The following is a 21328-nucleotide window of genomic DNA, read 5'->3' on the forward strand; positions in this document are numbered from 1 at the left end:
GTGCGAGTGTGGGAGAGCTCTGGATGGAAGCTGCTCACCTGTGTGAGTGTGGGAGAACTCTGGATGGAAGCTGCTCACCTGTGCGAGTGTGGGAGAGCTCTCTATAGAAGCTACTCACCTGTGTGAGTGTGGGAGAGCTCTGGATGGAAGCTGCTCACCTGTGTGAGCGTGGGAGAGCTCTGGATGGAAGCTGCTCACCTGTGTGAGTGTGGGAGAGCTCTGGATGGAAGCTGCTCACCTGTGTGAGTGTGAGAGAGCTCTCTATAGAAGCTGCTCACCTGTGCGAGTGTGGGAGAGCTCTGGATGGAAGCTGCTCACCTGTGTGAGTGTGGGAGAACTCTGGATGGAAGCTGCTCACCTGTGCGAGTGTGGGAGAGCTCTCTATAGAAGCTACTCACCTGTGTGAGTGTGGGAGAGCTCTGGATGGAAGCTGCTCACCTGTGTGAGTGTGAGAGAGCTCTGGATGGAAGCTGCTCACCTGTGTGAGTGTGGGAGAGCTCTGGATGGAAGCTGCTCACCTGTGTGAGCGTGGGAGAGCTCTGGATGGAAGCTGCTCACCTGTGTGAGCGTGGGAGAGCTCTGGATGGAAGCTGCTCACCTGTGTGAGTGTTGGAGAGCTCTGGATGGAAGCTGCTCACCTGTTGCATCTGCTGCTGCAGGTGTAGTTTCTGGCGCTGGCTCAGGCAGAGGGGCTGGGGTGTGTGAGGGCGGGGAAGAGGGGGCGGGGGTGGAGGGGGGGGCCGGGGGGGAGATGCAGCCTCCACTCGCACCCCCGCCATGGCTCTGCGCTGCCGCAGTGCCTCCAACTGCTCCCTGACAGTGCGGTGACGCTCACTCAGCATGATGGACAGGGGCTCCTCAAACCTGAACGCAGAGGCACAGACACAGACACCCAGACACAGAGACACAAACACACAAAGACACAGTGAGGGTTGTTAAGTTTCCATTTCATTTCTACATAACTTTAAAGGAGCAAGCACAGGGGAGGCAAGCGTGACCAAGACATGGGGGTGGCGGAGCTGCTGAAAATACTCTCTCTCTCTGTATATACAGTACATGCTCATGCACGTCAGTTTACCACTTACCCATGCCAACGCCCCCACTCTCTGCAATTAAAATCTATTCAATTAGTTTAATTAGACTTATATATATATAGATATATACACATGTTGTAATATTTCATTTCAAAAGGAGGCATGACGTCAGTGTATTTTTTTGGGTGGTGGGACACAGTACCCACCACCCCCCTTCTCAATCCATGATGCATCTCCACTCACATGCAGACGGTGCTGCTAGTCGCGTGGTCTACACCTGAGTCCAATTATCCAGTCCTGGATTAATTATTAACTCATTATGATTGATGGTGGATAATGACACCAATTAGAGCCGCAGCTCTGCTGTAGCCATAGCTCCGGTTCCCATTCAAACACACAGGTTTAAATACAAAATAATTAACTCTTCAAAGCACTTAAACAGAATAGTTCCACAAATCTTAGCTGTTTTGAAAGAAACTCAAGTGAACTTATTTACTTTCTGACTGGTGCTCTCTTCATTTACCCAAGAACTCTCTATCCATCTAGTCCAAAATGTATTTCAAGCTTACAGAGTCTCGTTGCCTCACATCGCTGCAATTAAACAATGAATGAATGAATGAATGAATGAATAAATAAATAAATAAATAAAAGGAGGATCTGAAAGCTTATCCTTAAGGGCCTGCTTTTCATCTAAAGGGAAACAAGCCCAGCGGATGAGCCTGAGGGTTTGTGTGCTGGTGGACAAGGGGAGGCGATGCAGGCTGGGTGGAGTCCTGCTCCTCTCCTCGCCTCGCCTATCTGTGTTTGTGATCTCAGCTGCAGCTGGGCTGGCAGTGTGGACTTTACTGAGGCCTGTCAACACGCGCCCCAGCTACTCTGAGAAATGCACGTCCTCAGGATCACTCACAGACACACACACACTCCCAGTGTCACACACACACCCTCGCACTGTGTCACTCAAACACACACACAAGCATGCAGAGAGCCACACTCACGCTCTCCAGACAGTGTCACACTCGGACACACAAAGGGCCCTCCGCATTCAGGACTGTATTTTTCTGAAGGCATCGTTCTGATTATTCAAAGCGAGTTCACAGATGAAAAGGACAGCGGGTGTGGAGTGTAGCTTCCCTGCAGCCTCTCTGGGCCGTGCCTCGGCCACGCCTCGGGTCCTTCTCCGAGGCTGGCCCTGCAGTAAGCAGCTGCTCTGCCTCCCTTCCCAAACAGACACAGCACAGACTCTGCTGCTCTGCCCCAATTCCAAGGAGGACACTGGACTTCCTTAATCTTTTTTGTTGAGTTCAGGAGCTCCCTTATAAAAGTTTACCATGGTATTTGCGCCAGATAATTCTACAATCTTCCCCTATGCTTTTCCAATGGTTATACTATGCATTTACCAGGAAGACTCCTATTGCATAGCAGTTTCACCCATTCAAGGTTGTACTAGGAGGCTGTGTGGTCCAGTGGTTAAAGAAACGGGCTTGTAACCAGGAGGTCCCCGGTTCAAATCCCACCTCAGCCACTGTCTCATTGTGTGACCCTGAGCAAGTCACTTAACCTCCTTGTGCTCCGTCTTTCGGGTGAGACGTAATTGTAAGTGACTCTGCAGCTGATGCATAGTTCACACACCCTAGTCTCTGCAAGTCGCCTTAGATAAAGGCGTCTGCTAAATAAACAAATAATAATAATAATAATACTATGAGCTTGATTAGCCCAACTGTCTAGGTAACATCTCGGGTGTCTTATTTCCATCCCTGGTTTGCCATGTTCTTTTTACGTGCCTTACCATACATCTCTGGGCTTTACAGTGCTTAGCTATGCTTCACCATATTTTTCCTGTGCTTTTACTATGGGAAACTTCATTAAGAGCTGCTCTTCAGTTCTAGTTGGCTGGCATAGACATAGTTTAGTGCATTAAAAAGCTCTGGATGAGAACATCAGGGCCACACAAGTATGGAAAAAGACGCAAGCACGCACACACGCACACGCACACGCACACGCACACACGTTGTTGTAGAAACTTCAAGACAAGGCCAGGTGTTGCTCACTTGCTGTCTGAGAGAATCAATATTAAACAGAACGAAGCTGCTTAGGATAATAATCTTCATTTCAAACACTGAGCCGCACGCTGTGCCTCAGCGCAAACAGCAGCGTGGCTGTATTAATCTACAGGCAAACTCCCCCTGCCTGTCTGAAAGGGGGTTCAATGTACACGAGCCAAGAGATACAGGGACAGAAATAGAGCAAAGATAAATCAAAAAGAAAAACAAATACAAGGTTTCCGATCGCCCCCCCCCTCCCCCCCAGGGCTGTGGAACTTTAACAGGTGCGATACACTGATTGGCCAAAATATTAGAGAGCAGTTTTAATGGGAACGAGTGCTGCGACAAATATTTGACTATCTGATTAAACTCTCCTTGAAATGTATTTCAGTGGGAAAACTGACTCACCTATCGGCATGGCACTGATACAAGGAATAAAAAACAATCCGTTTTTGTTATTTCAGCTGATAATGTCCACCGATATTCACGGCTGAATTTCTTCCAGCACAGAATGTAACGTTTGGTCAGGCGCGCTTGCTATGCTAATAATGACGCAGTGCTGTGTAACCCGCGATCAACCTGCAGTAAATATGTCTCAAAAGAGCGGGGTTTGGATTTTTTTTTAAATGTCTGAAGACAACAAAAGGATAGCCGAGTTGTGTGCAACAGAAATATTATTCTGATGTTTTTTTAAAAAAAGCTCTCTGAATACTAGGATTGTTCGTCGTACTGTACAGTACAGGTAGAAGTTATAATACGCAACGTTTGACAGCAAGTGGCTACACAAGTTAAATTTTTTCTACAAAAGTGTTTGCAAATGCAAAGTTTATTTTTGTGTGACTGTGTTGTAAAACAAATGTATAAACTGCTGTCCAGCACACACTATAATACTATTCTTTGTATTTATTTTGTATTTATAAATGCAACAAGTAAACGATATCTGTTCACTTTAACATTTATAATTATAAAACAGTTTAAATATAGCTCCTATGTCTTGTTCTAGTAGTTTACAATCGCTTACCTACACTGTCTATTACCGGTATCCTATTGATATCTGTCGATGTGGGTAGATAACCATCGGCTAACGTTATCGGCCAAGAAAATATTTATCGGTGCGCCCCTAATGAAAATGTGAGGTTATTATCATAACCCTGGCTCCCTGAAACGTTACCTAATGGGTATTTATCTCCTAAAGACCCAGAAGCTGAACAATATAGCAAAGCTGCTCGTCAAAGCCTGTGACACAGTCTGTTATCGCTTTATTTTTTGATGATTTGTTATTTTTATATTTGATTTGTAAATGTTTTTTTCTTCGTGTGAAGCGCTTTGTGGCGGCCCTCGTTAAAGGCGCTATACAAAAATAGATTGATTGATTGACTGATTGATTGGTTGATTGACTGACTCAGTGATTGACTGATTGGTTGGTTGGTTGATTGGTTGATTGATTGATTGACTGATTAGCCATTGGGCGTCTTTGCTGTATCCACACTGTGATTTTGACTGTGTGAGTGTCTAGGTGGGTTGCTTACTTGATGGCCTGCGGGACGTTGAATTTCGGGGTCCCTTGGGGGGGCTCCTCCTTCTCCTCATCTTCCTCGGGTCCCTCATCATCCGGCTCGGGGACCCCCAACTCCTCCTGGAACTGAGGGACAGACAGAGAGAAGGAGAGGTTGAGAAAGTGTAAGGGACAGCTACCCTGAGGTTCAAAGCAGTTGCAGTAAGGCTGATCAGCTTTATTTGTACTGGTCATCTTTTTACTGCGCTGACAGTATTGTGGTTCGTCACTTGCTCTGCTGAATAAACCCGGGATATGTAAATACTTGAAAGTCAGCTCTATAGACTGTGCTGTGGGTCACACGGTCTGGCTGCTGCTACATCATTGGATCGAGTTTGAGCTGGCATCTCAGCCCATTGAATTTAATGGAAAGGCAAGGGCTGAGCGGCTCACCATTCAACTGAAGAGCCGGCTCTGTAGTGGAGAGGAAAGCATGGGTCTTATGCTGCTGTCAGTGTTATTAACTCATCAGCAGCTAGGATGAGATTGATTGCAAAGTGATTAGGTGCCAGGAATCTGCAGCAGTAACTTTTCACTTATAGTGTGAATCAATGATAATAGAGATGGAAGTAAGACTCCTATTGCATAGCAGTTTCACCCATTCCAGGTTTTACTACAAGCTTCATTAGCCACAGGGTGTCTAGGTAACAAGCTCAGGTGTGTCTTACTAAACTCATAATAAAACCAGGAATGGATCAAACTGCTATGCAATGGGAGTCTATTTCTTTTTTATTTTCTACATAAATGAACAGATATCCCTTATCAGTTTCCTACTGTAAAAGCCACACACACACACACACATATTTATATATGTATATCATGTTAACAGACCATAGCAGAGCAGATCAAGCAAAGGCAAACAGAGAGGATTAGTCTCACCGTTTCAAACAGCTCCTCCATCAACTCATTGACTTCCTTTTCTGTAAGAGACAGATGGGGGGGGGGGGGGGATCAATAAATAAATAAACAGGTAACTAAATAAAATACGTAAAATATAATTTGTTTGGTTGTTTAATTACCCTGGAATCACACAGCATAGTCTCTATACAGCCCGCTCTCCATAGGCACTTACTGGTGTGTACAGACTGGTCTCAATACACTTACTGGTGTGTACAGACTGGTCTCAATACACTTACTGGTGCGTACAGACTGGTCTCAATACACTTACTGGTGCGTACAGACTGGTCTCAATACACTTACTGGTGCGTACAGACTGGTCTCAATACACTTACTGGTGTGTACAGACTGGTCTCAATACACTTACTGGTGTGTACAGACTGGTCTCAATACACTTACTGGTGTGTACAGACTGGTCTCAATACACTTACTGGTGTGTACAGACTGGTCTCAATACACTTACTGGTGTGTACAGACTGGTCTCAATACACTTACTGGTGTGTACAGACTGGTCTCAGTACACTTACTGGTGTGTACAGACTGGTCTCAATACACTTACTGGTGTGTACAGACTGGTCTCAATACACTTACTGGTGATGCGTACGGCCCGGTCATTACGGAAGTCCTCTTGGTCTGGCTCGTCCATGTCTTCCAGGAAGTTGTATTCAGGGTCATCATCGTCATCAGCTTCCTCTACAGACAGGAAATGGACAACACCCAGTCAAACAACTTGTGAAATCATCAAACATTGTTAGATATGGATGCAAGCTCGGTCAAGACTGATCGCCTTTCAAAACTGCAGTCCTGCATACAAGTCTAAGAAAGAGAACCCTCTCAACACTGCAGAGCGCTCTAGCAGTATAGGAAAGAGAACTCCCCTCTCGACACTGCAGAGCGCTCTAGCAGTATAGGAAAGAGAACTCCCCTCTCAACACTGCAGAGCGCTCTAGCAGTATAGGAAAGAGAACTCCACTCTCCACACTGCAGAGCGCTCTAGCAGTATAGGAAAGAGAACTCCCCTCTCAACACTGCAGAGCGCTCTAGCAGTATAGGAAAGAGAGCTCCACTCTCAACACTGCAGAGCGCTCTAGCAGTATAGGAAAGAGAGCTCCACTCTCAACACTGCAGAGCGCTCTAGCAGTATAGGAAAGAGAACTCCACTCTCAACACTGCAGAGCGCTCTAGCAGTATAGGAAAGAGAACTCCCCTCTCGACACTGCAGAGCGCTCTAGCAGTATAGGAAAGAGAACTCCCCTCTCAACACTGCAGAGCGCTCTAGCAGTATAGGAAAGAGAGCTCCACTCTCAACACTGCAGAGCGCTCTAGCAGTATAGGAAAGAGAACTCCACTCTCAACACTGCAGAGCGCTCTAGCAGTATAGGAAAGAGAACTCCCCTCTCGACACTGCAGAGCGCTCTAGCAGTATAGGAAAGAGAACTCCCCTCTCAACACTGCAGAGCGCTCTAGCAGTATAGGAAAGAGAGCTCCACTCTCAACACTGCAGAGCGCTCTAGCAGTATAGGAAAGAGAGCTCCACTCTCAACACTGCAGAGCGCTCTAGCAGTATAGGAAAGAGAACTCCACTCTCAACACTGCAGAGCGCTCTAGCAGTATAGGAAAGAGAACTCCCCTCTCGACACTGCAGAGCGCTCTAGCAGTATAGGAAAGAGAACTCCACTCTCAACACTGCAGAGCGCTCTAGCAGTATAGGAAAGAGAACTCCCCTCTCGACACTGCAGAGCGCTCTAGCAGTATAGGAAAGAGAACTCCACTCTCAACACTGCAGAGCGCTCTAGCAGTATAGGAAAGAGAACTCCACTCTCAACACTGCAGAGCGCTCTAGCAGTATAGGAAAGAGAGCTTCACTCTCAACACTGCAGAGCGCTCTAGCAGTATAGGAAAGAGAACTCCACTCAACACTGCATACAAAGAGTGCGAGAGAAAGCACACTCTCAACTTGGTCAGAGGGAGCCACCGAACACTTTCGAATAAATTAGAAGTCATAAATAAAAATGTAAAAAAAAAATTTTTTTTAAAAAGACATGAAGCTGGTATTAAAGCACTTAATTTGTTTCTATAGTGCTTGTTGTGGTTTTCTCTGTCATTGACATTCCTAGGGCGAGATCTCCACACTCAGCAGCTTTAGAAGTGTCATTGGTGCTAACAGGTTCCAATGACATCAGAGATCTGAGCACTGTCATTAGCGAGAGCACGTTGACGAGACAAACAACCTTGGAGTTTGCTCTGTTGTTACTTGAGCAGACTCTCCTAGTACATTCTGTCCTGCTTGCTAAAGGGGTGAGCACGGCTTCAAACTCCCACCCCTCTGTTCTGTAGCCATTAGGAGCTAATACAGTGCTTTGAGAGGAACAGCAAACACGGCTCAATTTCTCGTTCTTAATTCTGTTAAAAGCCTTTTACACTCTGCGTGATGGGCTCCCTCTCTCTTTTACACTCTGTGCGGTGGCCAAACCTTGGGTTTTTAATAGTTTTCATTGAATTTCTAGGTGTTTAGTAAAGTAATGAAGGACCTCCCTGCGATCAGTATTGTGTTATAAGACAGCTGATTTAATAAACAGTTTATTTTAGTATCCCTGCCCCACACGGAGGGTCTTTCACTGCTCCATACACAGCGTCTTTAACCCCTTCATCGCCTCCCTCACCTTCATTCTCCACCTCTGATGTCATCAGCCCGCGCAGCCAGCCCTGCCACTCTCGATCCTCATTGGTCCCCGTCTCGTACATGTCAGGCGTGATGTCAGGGGCCTGTAGCTCCGCCTCCAGCTGCCCCAGGGGTATGTCCTTCAGGGGGCGCTTGGAGCGGGTCCGAAGCGCGATCAGACTATCGACCATCGCCTGCGTGAGAGAAAGAGAGAGAGGAAGAGAGAGATCCGACACTCCTCCTTATACCATACAGAGTGCCTCTCTGTCTCTGTGTATGTGTGTCAGTATGGGTTAGTGTATTACCTGTGTGTGTCAGTATGTTAGTGTTTTACCTGTGTGTCAGTGTCAGTATGGGTTAGTGTATTACCTGTCAGTGTCAGTATGTTAGTGTTTTACCTGTGTGTCAGTGTCAGTATGGGTTAGTGTATTACCTGTGTGTGTCAGTGTCAGTATGTTAGTGTTTTACCTGTGTGTCAGTGTCAGTATGGGTTAGTGTATTACCTGTGTGTGTCAGTGTCAGTATGTTAGTGTATTACCTGTGTGTGTCAGTGTCAGTATGTTAGTGTATTACCTGTGTGTGTCAGTATGGGTTAGTGTTTTACCTGCAGGGGGTCCATGCACACCGGGCTCAAGGCCAGCTCCTCCTCCACTGCGTGGAGCTTCTCCATGAAGCTGCAGTCCTGGGTCTGCCTGGCCGGCTTCGGGGAGCCTGGCTGGGTCTTAGCTGGTTTGGGAGGGGGTGGGGGACCCATGGGGACCACTTCCACACTCAGGTGCCGCTGCTGGGGGGCCACAGGACACTCGCCCTGGGAACAGGAAGATCAGGAACTCAGCAACACCACAGTTACATAAAAGTTTAAAAATATTTACGATCACCCAGACCTGATTACCACGATAAAATGAATGTAATAAATCCAATGACAAAAGGAAGAGATGGCACAGCAGATATTGAGAAAGGCTTCTAGTCAAAACTGTTATTGAATTAATTAAGTTTATTTTAGTATTTCCATATCAAAACTCCCCAGGACTGATTCAGGCTCTCCCAGGTACGGGCTCAGTGATTCAGGCTGTCCTGTCTCAGGTAACGGCTCAGTGATTCAGGCTGTCCTGTCTCAGGTAACGGCTCAGTGATTCAGGCTGTCCTGTCTCAGGTAACGGCTCAGTAATTCAGGCTGTCCTGTCTCAGGTAACGGCTCAGTGATTCAGGCTGTCCTGTCTCAGGTAAGGGGCTCAGTGATTCAGGCGGTCCTGTCTCAGGTACGGGCTCAGTGATTCAGGCTGTCCTGTCTCAGGTACGGGCTCAGTGATTCAGGCTCTGTCTCAGGTACGGGCTCAGTGAATCAGGCGGTCCTGTCTCAGGTACGGGCTCAGTGATTCAGGCTCTGTCTCAGGTACGGGCTCAGTGAATCAGGCGGTCCTTCCTCAGGTAAGGGGCCCAGTGATTCAGGCTCTGTCCCAGGTACGGGCTCAGTGATTCAGGCTGTCCTGTCTCAGGTAACGGCTCACCTGCTGGGTGGGGCTGTAGCTGCACTCCTCGTCCCCCGACTCAAAGGGGGTGCGGGGTCGGCGCCCCCCTCTGGGGGAGGAGGCTGTGCTCTCGACATCACTCTCCTGGAACGTCTAAAACAACAACACAACAAGTAGCACATATTAACACACACAGACCAGGGATGGAAATAACACTCCCATTGCACAGCAGTTTGATAGTGCTGCAGGAAACCATTAATCAGATCAAGCTCTCCATAGATGAGGGTCGTTGGCGCTGATCAGGCTAATTTACCCTTCAGAGTGAAACGTGTGAAGAAACAGCTGCTTGGGTTTGTGGTGATCGCTGTTCTCCGCAGAGTAAGAAAAGCAGCGATCGTCACAAACCCAAGCAGCTGTTTCTTCACACGTTTCACTTGGACTGGTAAATTAACCTGATCGACACCAGCAACCCGCACCTGTGGAGATCTTCATCTGAATAATCAAACCATGATTTCGTGCAGGACTACAGTGTGATCCATTCCTGGTTTTACTGTGAGTTTAACATGACACACCTGAGCTTGTGACAAATATATTGGGTCTAATCAAGCTCGTAATAAAACCTGGAATGGGTGACACTGCTGTGCAATAGCAGTTTTCAGAAATCCGAAAGTCACGCTGGGAGCTGTATCCCACCCCTCACCTCCTCGGCTGTCTCGTCATCCTCTTCCTCGTCTGGACAGTACTCTTCATCAGAGGAGTCTTCGTCCTCCAGAGGGATGTCCACAAACTGGGGCGGCTGGAACCAGGACACAAGGGCAGTCACACGACACACACTGAGACTGCTGTCTGTTACAACACACACCCGCACCACTACACAGTTACACACACCAGCAACGCTACACACAGTTACACACACTGAGACTGCTGTCTGTTACAACACACACCAGCACCACTACATAGTTACACACACCAGCAACGCTACACAGTTACACACACTGAGACTGCTGTCTGTTACAACACACACCAGCAACGCTACACAGTTACACACACTGGCACTGCTACACACAGTTACACACACTGGCACTGCTACACACAGTTACACACACCGGCACTGCTACACACACTGGCACTGCTACACACAGATACACACACCGGCACTGCTACACACAGATACACACACTGGCACTGCTATACACACTGGCACTGCTACACACACCGGCACTGCTACACACACTGGCACTGCTACACACAGATACACACACCGGCACTGCTACACACAGATACACACACCGGCACTGCTACACACACTGGCACTGCTACACACAGATACACACACTGGCACTGCTACACACAGTTACACACACAGGCACTGCTACACACAGATACACACACCGGCACTGCTACACACAGATACACACACCAGCACTGCTACACACAGTTACACACATCGGCACTACTGTCTGATTAAACAGCATGGAAAGTCACATTACCTTTACTTCATTGGATTTCTTGATTGGAGAAATATTCCATGTAGGGATCACCTGAAAACACAGGCGTGTTATTGTATCGACATATCTACTGCATCAGACCGTTTGCATCAGATGGAAAAGGAGTCACCTTGAGATTAGCATTACTGCTCAATTATTTTTATTTAACAATAATTAGGGGTGCTGTGTAAGATACAAGATGGCTTTGGACATCAGCTGGTATCGCACAGCACACGCAGATGCACACACATAGATACTGTGGCAGGGCGAGAGCCCTGTCTGTGTAATTAGCGTGTGTTCACTGCGTGGGTGGTAATTTAGTCGTGCATGGGAGAGGAGTAATGGCAATAGGGCTAAAAGACTACATGGCCCAGAATCCTTCAGGGCTAAATGGGACACACCTGGGTGCACTGGGGGATGGTTTGATTGAATTATTGCTTGAGTGTTTGTAATTCGCGTGTCTGTAAGCCTGTCTTTGTCTGTGATGGTGGTGGGTTGAAGTAGGTGTCTGGGTCTGCTGTTGAAGGGGGCAAAAGAGCCTGAGCAGAAAGAGGCTCCGTTACAATACATATAGATACACAGATAGATAGATAGATTCATGCATACACTGACACACACAAAAGCTCACTGACGTCAGAGAAGCACTCAAACTCACCACTCCCTTCTCCACTACCTCCTTTAGTTTGGACCGGGTCATCTTTGGTTCCTGAGGCAAAAAAATTAAATAAGTCACAAGATCAGTTGATCAGCTGCTCATCGACCTTGTAACAGATGTCTTTGCAAAGCTCCATCACAATCAGACAGGCGGTCCTCAACGCAAAATCTTAGCGATGCCACATTTTAAACGCTAGTCCAGATTCAATGTTGTGTTCAGGAATGCCGGTACCAAGTCTGATCACACGTACATGGAAGCGTTATTTATTACTTTTTCCTAAACTGACAGTACTGTACGATGAAGAATAAAACACACACAGCACAAACGGCTCTTATGCACTAGAAAAAACAGACATGTACTCACGAACATGGGCATGTCCTCCGTGTCGCTGATCGCTGCTTTCATCATCGCGACGACATGCTCGTTCGTGATCACCTCCTGCAGGGGAGCGAGGGCACAGGTGAGCAGAGGAGGGGGCTCAGGGGAGCAGAGGGAGGGCTCAGGGGAGCAGAGGGGGGGGGGCTCAGGGGAGCAGAGAAGGGGGCTCAGGGGAGCAGAGAAGGGGGCTCAGGGGAGCAGAGGGGGGGCTCAGGGGAGCAGAGGAGGGGGCTCAGGGGAGCAGAGGAGGGGGCTCAGGGGAGCAGAGGAGGGGGCTCAGGGGAGCAGAGGAGGGGCTCAGGGGAGCAGAGGAGGGGGCTCAGGGGAGCAGAGGAGGGGGCTCAGGGGAGCAGAGGAGGGGGCTCAGGGGAGCAGAGGGGGAGCAGAAGGTGGGCTCAGGGGAGCAGAAGGGGGGCTCAGTGGAACAGAGGGGTGGCTCAGGGGAGCAGAGGGGTGGCTCAGGGGAGCAGAGGGGTGGCTCAGGGGAGCAGAGGGGTGGCTCAGGGGAGCAGAGGGGGGGCTCAGGGGAGCAGAGGGGGGGCTCAGGGGAGCAGAGGGGGGGCTCAGGGGAGCAGGAGAATGATCAGGAGTTTGAGCAGGGTTAGAAACTCACACTAGCCCAGTTAGTTCTGTTTTTTTTTTCTCTCAGTTAAGTATATTACTGAAATGATCAGGAGCCAACTGTGACTCACAATGAAGTGCGAACATTCATTTCAGACCTACCAGGGGCCTGACTCTTCAAACCCCTGGCACCAACCTGATCATTTCAATAACATACCTGAACAAGGGGAGTCCTGAACCCCAGGACTGGGTGCTGAAAGGCTAGTGAGAATTTCTAACCCTGACACGTCTGCAGCTGCTGGAAAACATACAGGCTCCAGTTGTCAAAAAGACACACTCGTCTACAAACACAGACACTCAGGAACGGCTAGCTGTCATTCTGCAGACTTTGCGTTGACTCTCAGAGTGCAGATGGGCTATTTTTAAACTGCTCACGCTGTCTGCACAATTACTTCTGTTGCAATGAGAGACACCCTACACACGAGGCTTTAACAAACAAATCACAATAAAAGACTGAGGAACTGCTATTAAATATAAAGCACTGTTTTTTTATCTTTAGAACTGTGTTCTCGTTAGGGGGTGTTACGATTCACAGTGCATCGATGAATCAGGACACTTTCTTTACATGATGTATCGTATCTGATCGCAACAGTGGTATGCATCATTTGCATCAAGATACAAGAACATTGCAGCTCACCAAATGGTTGTTGAATAAAGAATAAGTGCTTTTTTATAGTTGGAAATGAATCCATACCCTCCCAGTCTCGTTTCATTTTAGTATTTTAACAAAATGGTCCATCGTCAGGGCAGTGGTGTGATCAGGACTCGCGTGAATGAGAGAGCAGTGTCGGGGCAGTGGTGTGATCAGGACTCGCGTGAATGAGAGAGCAGTGTCGGGGCAGTGGTGTGATCAGGACTCGCGTGAATGAGAGAGCAGTGTCAGGGCAGTGGTGTGATCAGGACTCGCGTGAATGAGAGAGCAGTGTCGGGGCAGTGGTGTGATCAGGACTCGCGTGAATGAGAGAGCAGTGTCGGGGCAGTGGTGTGATCAGGACTCGCGTGAATGAGAGAGCAGTGTCAGGGCAGTGGTGTGATCAGGACTCGCGTGAATGAGAGAGCAGTGTCGGGGCAGTGGTGTGATCAGGACTCGCGTGAATGAGAGAGCAGTGTCGGGGCAGTGGTGTGATCAGGACTCGCGTGAATGAGAGAGCAGTGTCGGGGCAGTGGTGTGATCAGGACTCGCGTGAATGAGAGAGCAGTGTCAGGGCAGTGGTGTGATCAGGACTCGCGTGAATGAGAGAGCAGTGTCAGGGCAGTGGTGTGATCAGGACTCGCGTGAATGAGAGAGCAGTGTCAGGGCAGTGGTGTGATCAGGACTCGCGTGAATGAGAGAGCAGTGTCAGGGCAGTGGTGTGATCAGGACTCGCGTGAATGAGAGAGCAGTGTCGGGGCAGTGGTGTGATCAGGACTCGCGTGAATGAGAGAGCAGTGTCGGGGCAGTGGTGTGATCAGGACTCGCGTGAATGAGAGAGCAGTGTCAGGGCAGTGGTGTGATCAGGACTCGCGTGAATGAGAGAGCAGTGTCAGGGCAGTGGTGTGATCAGGACTCGCGTGAATGAGAGAGCAGTGTCAGGGCAGTGGTGTGATCAGGACTCACGTGAATGAGAGAGCAGTGTCGGGGCAGTGGTGTGATCAGGACTCGCGTGAATGAGAGAGCAGTGTCGGGGCAGTGGTGTGATCAGGACTCGCGTGAATGAGAGAGCAGTGTCGGGGCAGTGGTGTGATCAGGACTCACGTGAATGAGAGAGCAGTGTCGGGGCAGTGGTGTGATCAGGACTCGCGTGAATGAGAGAGCAGTGTCGGGGCAGTGGTGTGATCAGGACTCGCGTGAATGAGAGAGCAGTGTCGGGGCAGTGGTGTGATCAGGACTCGCGTGAATGAGAGAGCAGTGTCAGGGCAGTGGTGTGATCAGGACTCACGTGAATGAGAGAGCAGTGTCGGGGCAGTGGTGTGATCAGGACTCGCGTGAATGAGAGAGCAGTGTCAGGGCAGTGGTGTGATCAGGACTCGCGTGAATGAGAGAGCAGTGTCAGGGCAGTGGTGTGATCAGGACTCGCGTGAATGAGAGAGCAGTGTCAGGGCAGTGGTGTGATCAGGACTCGCGTGAATGAGAGAGCAGTGTCAGGGCAGTGGTGTGATCAGGACTCACGTGAATGAGAGAGCAGTGTCGGGGCAGTGGTGTGATCAGGACTCGCGTGAATGAGAGAGCAGTGTCGGGGCAGTGGTGTGATCAGGACTCACGTGAATGAGAGAGCAGTGTCGGGGCAGTGGCGTGATCAGGACTCGCGTGAATGAGAGAGCAGTGTCGGGGCAGTGGTGTGATCAGGACTCGCGTGAATGAGAGAGCAGTGTCGGGGCAGTGGTGTGATCAGGACTCGCGTGAATGAGAGAGCAGTGTCAGGGCAGTGGTGTGATCAGGACTCGCGTGAATGAGAGAGCAGTGTCAGGGCAGTGGTGTGATCAGGACTCACGTGAATGATGTTCCTCACATTGATAGTGGTCAGGTTGTGCTGCTTGGCCTGTGACTCCAGGTCTCTGTCCAGTTGCCCCCCGACCTCGATTTCACAGTCTGGGGGGGCTGCCGGTGCCGTTCCCTCCCCCCTTTTCCTCTTCATACCCTTCCGCTTCCTCCTCCTGCCACCCCCCTCTCCGCTCTCCTCCCCATCTGGTGGGAAACACAACAACAGCTCGAAGCTGAAAAAAATCCCACTCCCTTTCACAAGCTGAGCTGGGATCAGCTACGGCCTGAAAGGAAACTCGTAATGATTTAAACGGTTCCTTACCCAGAGTGATGACCAGGCCGAACTCCCCGTCCTCCTCCCCTTCCTCCTCTAGGGGGCGCTCCTCTGACACTGCGGGGGGATCCCTGTGACATGAAGAACCTGAGAGGGACAGGAGAGGGGGACAGAGACAGTATGGAGGCAGGAGTGAGCACTGAACAGCAGTGTCAGGCCTCAGCTTTAACCACTAGGCCACACCCTCCCTCCCAGTCCCTCAGCTCTAACCACTAGGCCACACCCTCCCTCCCAGTCCCTCAGCTCTAACCACTAACCCCCCCTTACCTGCCAACTCTGATTCTTTGGTGCGAGTCTGGCTTTGACCTTTGACCCTTGGGGACAGCTTCTGTGGCGAGGATGTTTCTGGGGTGTTCCCCTGGCCCCGCCCCTTTGTCCCCTCAGCACGGGGTTCTGCAGTTGCCGTGGAGATCTTCTTCTCGGGGGGGCGGGGTGGGGGTGCAGGCGGGGGCTGCAGTTTGGAGTCCTGTGCACTGAGGGATGCTGGGGGGCGTGGGCAGTCTGGTGCACTGAGGGATGCTGGGGGTCGTGGGCAGTCTGGTGCACTGAGGGATGCTGGGGGTCGTGGGCAGTCTGGTGCTCTGAGGGATGCTGGGGGTCGTGGGCAGTCTGGTGCTCTGAGGGATGCTGGGGGGCGTGGGCAGTCTGGTGCACTGAGGGATGCTGGGGGGCGTGGGCAGTCTGGTGCTGTGAGGGATGCTGGGGGGCGTGAGCAGTCTGGTGCTCTGAGGGATGCTGGGGGGCGTGGGCAGTCTGGTGCACTGAGGGATGCTGGGGGGCGTGGGCAGTCTGGTGCTGTGAGGGATGCTGGGGGGCGTGAGCAGTCTGGTGCTCTGAGCGATGCTGGGGGTCGTGGGCAGTCTGGTGCACTGAGGGATGCTGGGGGGCGTGGGCAGTCTGGTGCACTGAGGGATGCTGGGGGGTGTGAGCAGTCTGGTGCTCTGAGGGATGCTGGGGGTCGTGAGCAGTCTGGTGCACTGAGGGATGCCGGGGGTCGTGAGCAGTCTGGTGCTCTGAGGGATGCCGGGGGTCGTGAGCAGTCTGGTGCAGTGAGGGATGCTGGGGGTCGTGAGCAGTCTGGTGCTCTGAGGGATGCTGGGGGTCGTGAGCAGTCTGGTGCTCTGAGGGATGCTGGGGGGCGTGGGCAGTCTGGTGCACTGAGGGATGCTGGGGGTCGTGAGCAGTCTGGTGCTCTGAGGGATGCTGGGGGTCGTGAGCAGTCTGGTGCACTGAGGGATGCTGGGGGTCGTGAGCAGTCTGGATCACTGAGGGATGCTGGGGGTCGTGAGCAGTCTGGTGCACTGAGGGATGCTGGGGGTCGTGAGCAGTCTGGTGCTCTGAGGGATGCTGGGGGGCGTGAGCAGTCTGGTGCTCTGAGGCATGCTGGGGAGCGTGGGCAGTCTGGTGCTCTGAGGGATGCTGGGGGTCGTGAGCAGTCTGGTGCTCTGAGGGATGCTGGGGGGCGTGGGCAGTCTGGTGCTCTGAGGGATGCTGGGGGGCGTGGGCAGTCTGGTGCACTGAGGGATGCTGGGGGTCGTGGGCAGTCTGGTGCACTGAGGGATGCTGGGGGGCGTGGGCAGTCTGGTGCTCTGAGGGATGCTGGGGAGCGTGGGCAGTCCTCTTTCCTGCTGCTTTTAGGCTGGGTCTGTGACTGTTCTGGAGCAGAGGATTTCCTTTTCTTAAAGGGCACCATTCTCACCGGAGACCTGTGGATGGATTTAAAGAAGCAGCTAATATACCCAAGCCTGGTTTTGTGAGTGTAGATGTACCTGTGACAAACAAGCTACTGTAGAAGTAAGGCTGTATTTTTTCATAATTATGACAGATTGCACGATTTCTGTGAAATGTACCCATTGCCATGTAAAGATCGCCCTGTCCAGTACAAGAAGGGGGCATTTCATACGTCTGTCGTCATTTTTATTGACTTATTTTTGTTTTTTGTTTTGTTTGATAATTCACTGATGGTGAAAATAAAATGTCTTTAAAAGGTGGGCATAAAAAAAGAAATATTCTACAATTCAGCACCTACGGTTGTTCAAGCAACATTTAAATACTTAGGAAGATTTGTTGTATAATAACTAGAGGAAAAAAAAAGATACATTTTGAATGCTACAACACACTTTTTATATTAAAAAAAAAAGGTGTACTAATATTATGTTTGATCGTGAAATTTTTAGACCAGGAAGAGCCATGACATTTTCTACCATGAGAAACGTACAGGTCATCGAAGTGTGGGGAAGACTGGTGCACAATCCAGTTATAGAGTTGTTTTGTGTGTGCGTGAAGCGCTATAGAAATGTGAACTGTTGTTTCTGAGCGTGACGGACAGACACGATCAGCGCAAAAGCCGCCACAGCTTCCAAGCAATGCCTGTTTGAATCTTCGATGATTTATCCCGACGCTGCAGTACTGCAGGTTTCCCAGGTGAGCCGAAGCAACGAAGCATTCGGAGCCTGCGCGAGATGAGATGGTAAAGTGCATCTGTGTTGCTGATTGTAGTCAAGGCAGCAGATCAAAAACAAGGCAGCTTCTAATTTGAGATGCTTTATAACAGCACTTGGCCTGGAGATCAGCAGCTCGCTGTGCAAACACCAGAGTTACGCAGGTTTCTCAGCACAGGAAACTGGGAGTTTTATTGGCAGAGATATCAAGCCTCTTGCATCTGTCACTTGCGTGGACGACGAACGATAACGAGAAAAATAATCAACAGGTGAAATGTAATAAAAAACGACAGCGCTGTACCCAGCAACGCTATTCAACTGCTAAACAGCTCTTTAAATTTCACATCCAAAGTGTTTTGAGGGCTTCAAACCTACCATTACCTTGATTACAGCAATACAAATCTCTTTTTGCATGAAAGGAGAAGAAATCAAATGCGGGGACGAAAATAAGACCCCCGTTGCACAGCGGTTTGATCCATTCCTGGTTTTACTAAGAGTTTAATAAGACACACCTGAGCTTGCTGCCTATACACTGGGGCTAATCAAGCTGGTCGTAAAATCTGGTATGGGTGAGACTGCTGTGCAATAGCAGTCTTATTTCCATCCCTAAAATACAGATCTGTTAGACTAGCGGTTCTCAAACTGGGGCGGGCAAAGGTTGACCAGGGAAACGTCTCATTTGTGCACGCATTTAATAGTCAGGGAAGACTGTTCCTTCACATGAAAATCTACCTTCACTGCAGTCATGTTTTTAGCTGGGTCCCTTTTCTCCTTTTAAGGAGTTCCCCCCAAACGAAGTCAGAGACAGACTGCGCAATAGAGATGCACAAACCAATTATTCAACAAGTCACTTAGACTGCCTGTGCCAGGGTGAAGGATGGCGAGAGGAGTGAAATCTGGCCTCCTAACGTGGAGACGGTAGGTTTTATAGATAACTCTTAATCAATCAGTTTCTAAAGACTTGGAACAATTTGACTAGTTAAGCTGTCATTTTATAGTAGTAATTTATTCAATAAAGTAATTTAGAGATCATGTGGAGCAAAAACCTGCACACCCTGCAGCGCTCCAGGATCAGAGCTGACCGCTCCTGATTTAAGGGAGGGGGGAGGAGGAGGAGGAGGAGATGAGGAGGAGGAGGAGGGGAGGGGGGAGGAGGAGGAGGAGGAGGAGGAGGGGGGGGAGGGGGGAGGGGAGGAGGAGGAGGAGGAGGGGAGGGGGGAGGAGGAGGAGGAGGAGGAGGAGGGGGGGGAGGGGGGAGGGGAGGAGGAGGAGGAGGAGGGGAGGGGGGAGGAGGAGGAGGAGGAGGAGGAGGGGGGGAGGGGGGAGGGGAGGAGGAGGAGGAGGAGGGGAGGGGGGAGGAGGAGGAGGAGGAGGAGGAGGGGGGGAGGGGGGAGGGGAGGGGGGAGGAGGAGGAGGAGGAGGAGGAGGGGGGGGGGAGGGGGGAGGGGAGGAGGAGGAGGAGGGGAGGGGGGGAGGAGGAGGAGGAGGAGGGGAGGGGAGAGGGGGGGAGGGGGAGGGGGAGGGGAGGGGGGAGGGGGAGAGGGGGAGGAGGAGGGGGAGGAGGAGGAGGGGGAGGAGGAGGAGGGGGAGGAGGAGGAGGAGGGGAGGGGGGGAGGAGGAGGAGGAGGAGGAGGGGAGGGGGAGGAGGAGGAGGAGGGGAGGGGAGAGGGGGGAGGGGGAGAGGGGGAGAGGGGAGGGGGAGAGGGGAGGAGGGGAGGGGAGGGGAGGAGGGGAGGGGAGGGGAGGGGGTCACTGCTATAAGTTACCAAAATTTAAAATATTGCATAATGTTTTATACTGTGCAGTTGTCTTTGTTTGTTTTCAGAATGGACGCGACACTGCTGAGTTGAGTCATTAGTACGAAAGCAAACTATATTTTAGAAGCACAACATTTTAGATAATTTTTGGTTTCGAAGTTAAAATTTCTGAGAGACGCCAACAGCAGCCTAAAAAAAGTCGTTTTCTAAACTCGATTTAACAATATCCACAAACAAACAGCACTGGTGGGTCTAGACTCCCGTTGCATAGCGGTCTGAATCCACGCCAGGTTTTACTGTGGGTTTCATAAGACGCGCATGAGCTTGTTAACGAGACACTGCACACAAATTCAATTGAAAACCTGGAACAGGGAAACCGCTCCTTGAATAAAACAGAAACTGCCGCCCTGACATGAAATATAATGAATTCTGCTGGAACTCGCTCGAAGCAGGACTGTAAGCGCGACATTATAAAAACAGACATTGCAATACGTTAAATACTAACCAACGCGGTGCCCAGATTCAGCGAAGCAGATGCCTTTAGCTGCAGCAGAAACAACGACGATCGAGCCGAGAAACTCAAACTCACAATCCTGCCTTCAAATCCGCACAACAGACGCGCGTCCTCGCCTCGCTGCAGCCTCGGACTCTAGTGCCTCACGGGTGCGCGGCGTTTGCACGCCACGAGCGGATTTTCCCACTGCAATTCGCATGCCCTGGTTTCACAGTTTCGGGTTTTGTTATTGTTGTGAATTTTCACGAAAAAGGCAAGTTTCCCTCCAGGAATACCATTCGACCGAGCACTTCCGGTGTCACACCGAAACCTTCCCGGGCAGACCGGAGCTCCTAGGAGGCCGGGAAGGTCCTCTAATCCCTCCCCATGCAACTCACGCTACAGAAAACTTAGTTCCGCTTGTCGTATCAGCAGAGGCGTGTTGGTCGATATTTTGGAGCGCGGTTTCTTGACGAATGCTGAACACAGTTAGTTCCAGTGGCGTGTTTTAATTAAAATAATGAGACTAGCATTCGAATCAACACCAATGCATTTCCAGTAACCCGAAATTTCAGATATAGGAGCCTGTGTGGTCCAGTGGTTAAAGAAAAGGGCTTGTAACCAGGAGGTCCCCGGTTCAAATCCCACCTCAGCCACTGACTCATTGTGTGACCCTGAGCAAGTCACTCAACCTCCTTGTGCTCCGTCTTTTGGGTGAGATGTAATTGTAAGTGACTCTGCAGCTGATGCATAGTTCACACACCCTAGTCTCTGTAAGTCGCCTTGGATAAAGGCGTCTGCTAAATAAACTAATAATAATAATTTCAACAATAATCACACTGCTGAAGACAGGTCACCATCCGTGGGGTCAGTCAGTGCTGAGGAACACACGTGCTGCTCGGAAACAAAGGGAACGCGAGTTTATCTTCGAACTAGGAACTTTGGAACCTCTTGAAATGAGCGTTCTGTTCTGGTTTAATCATGACGTCATCCACAGACTTCTCTTTTAAAATGTATTTATGTAGAAGATGTACCCATCGAG

The 21328-nt window shown here is 50.2% G+C and overlaps 1 protein-coding gene across 2 annotated transcripts in view; it reads right to left on the reverse strand.

Annotated features, from left to right (window-relative positions):
• The window catches only part of LOC131703052 (GON-4-like protein), a 40587-nt gene extending 19916 nt beyond the window's left edge, over positions 1 to 20671 (reverse strand). For both annotated transcript variants that reach the window (XM_059005899.1, XM_059005898.1), the window contains exons 1-15: positions 20299 to 20671; positions 15863 to 17301; positions 15584 to 15682; positions 15272 to 15465; positions 12165 to 12239; positions 11802 to 11852; positions 11150 to 11200; positions 10360 to 10455; positions 9699 to 9812; positions 8795 to 8998; positions 8192 to 8384; positions 6120 to 6221; positions 5511 to 5551; positions 4606 to 4718; positions 639 to 864 (exon numbers count right to left, since the gene is read on the reverse strand). In XM_059005899.1, coding sequence (XP_058861882.1) covers positions 639 to 864; positions 4606 to 4718; positions 5511 to 5551; positions 6120 to 6221; positions 8192 to 8384; positions 8795 to 8998; positions 9699 to 9812; positions 10360 to 10455; positions 11150 to 11200; positions 11802 to 11852; positions 12165 to 12239; positions 15272 to 15465; positions 15584 to 15682; positions 15863 to 17288 — 2985 coding nt within the window. In that variant the 5' untranslated portion in view covers positions 17289 to 17301; positions 20299 to 20671. The remainder of the gene's footprint in view (positions 1 to 638; positions 865 to 4605; positions 4719 to 5510; positions 5552 to 6119; positions 6222 to 8191; positions 8385 to 8794; positions 8999 to 9698; positions 9813 to 10359; positions 10456 to 11149; positions 11201 to 11801; positions 11853 to 12164; positions 12240 to 15271; positions 15466 to 15583; positions 15683 to 15862; positions 17302 to 20298) is intronic.
• Positions 20672 to 21328: the final 657 nt, after the last annotated feature.

The sequence above is a fragment of the Acipenser ruthenus genome, chromosome 32 (genome assembly GCF_902713425.1).
Source record: "Acipenser ruthenus chromosome 32, fAciRut3.2 maternal haplotype, whole genome shotgun sequence".
NCBI classification, from domain to species: domain Eukaryota; kingdom Metazoa; phylum Chordata; class Actinopteri; order Acipenseriformes; family Acipenseridae; genus Acipenser; species Acipenser ruthenus.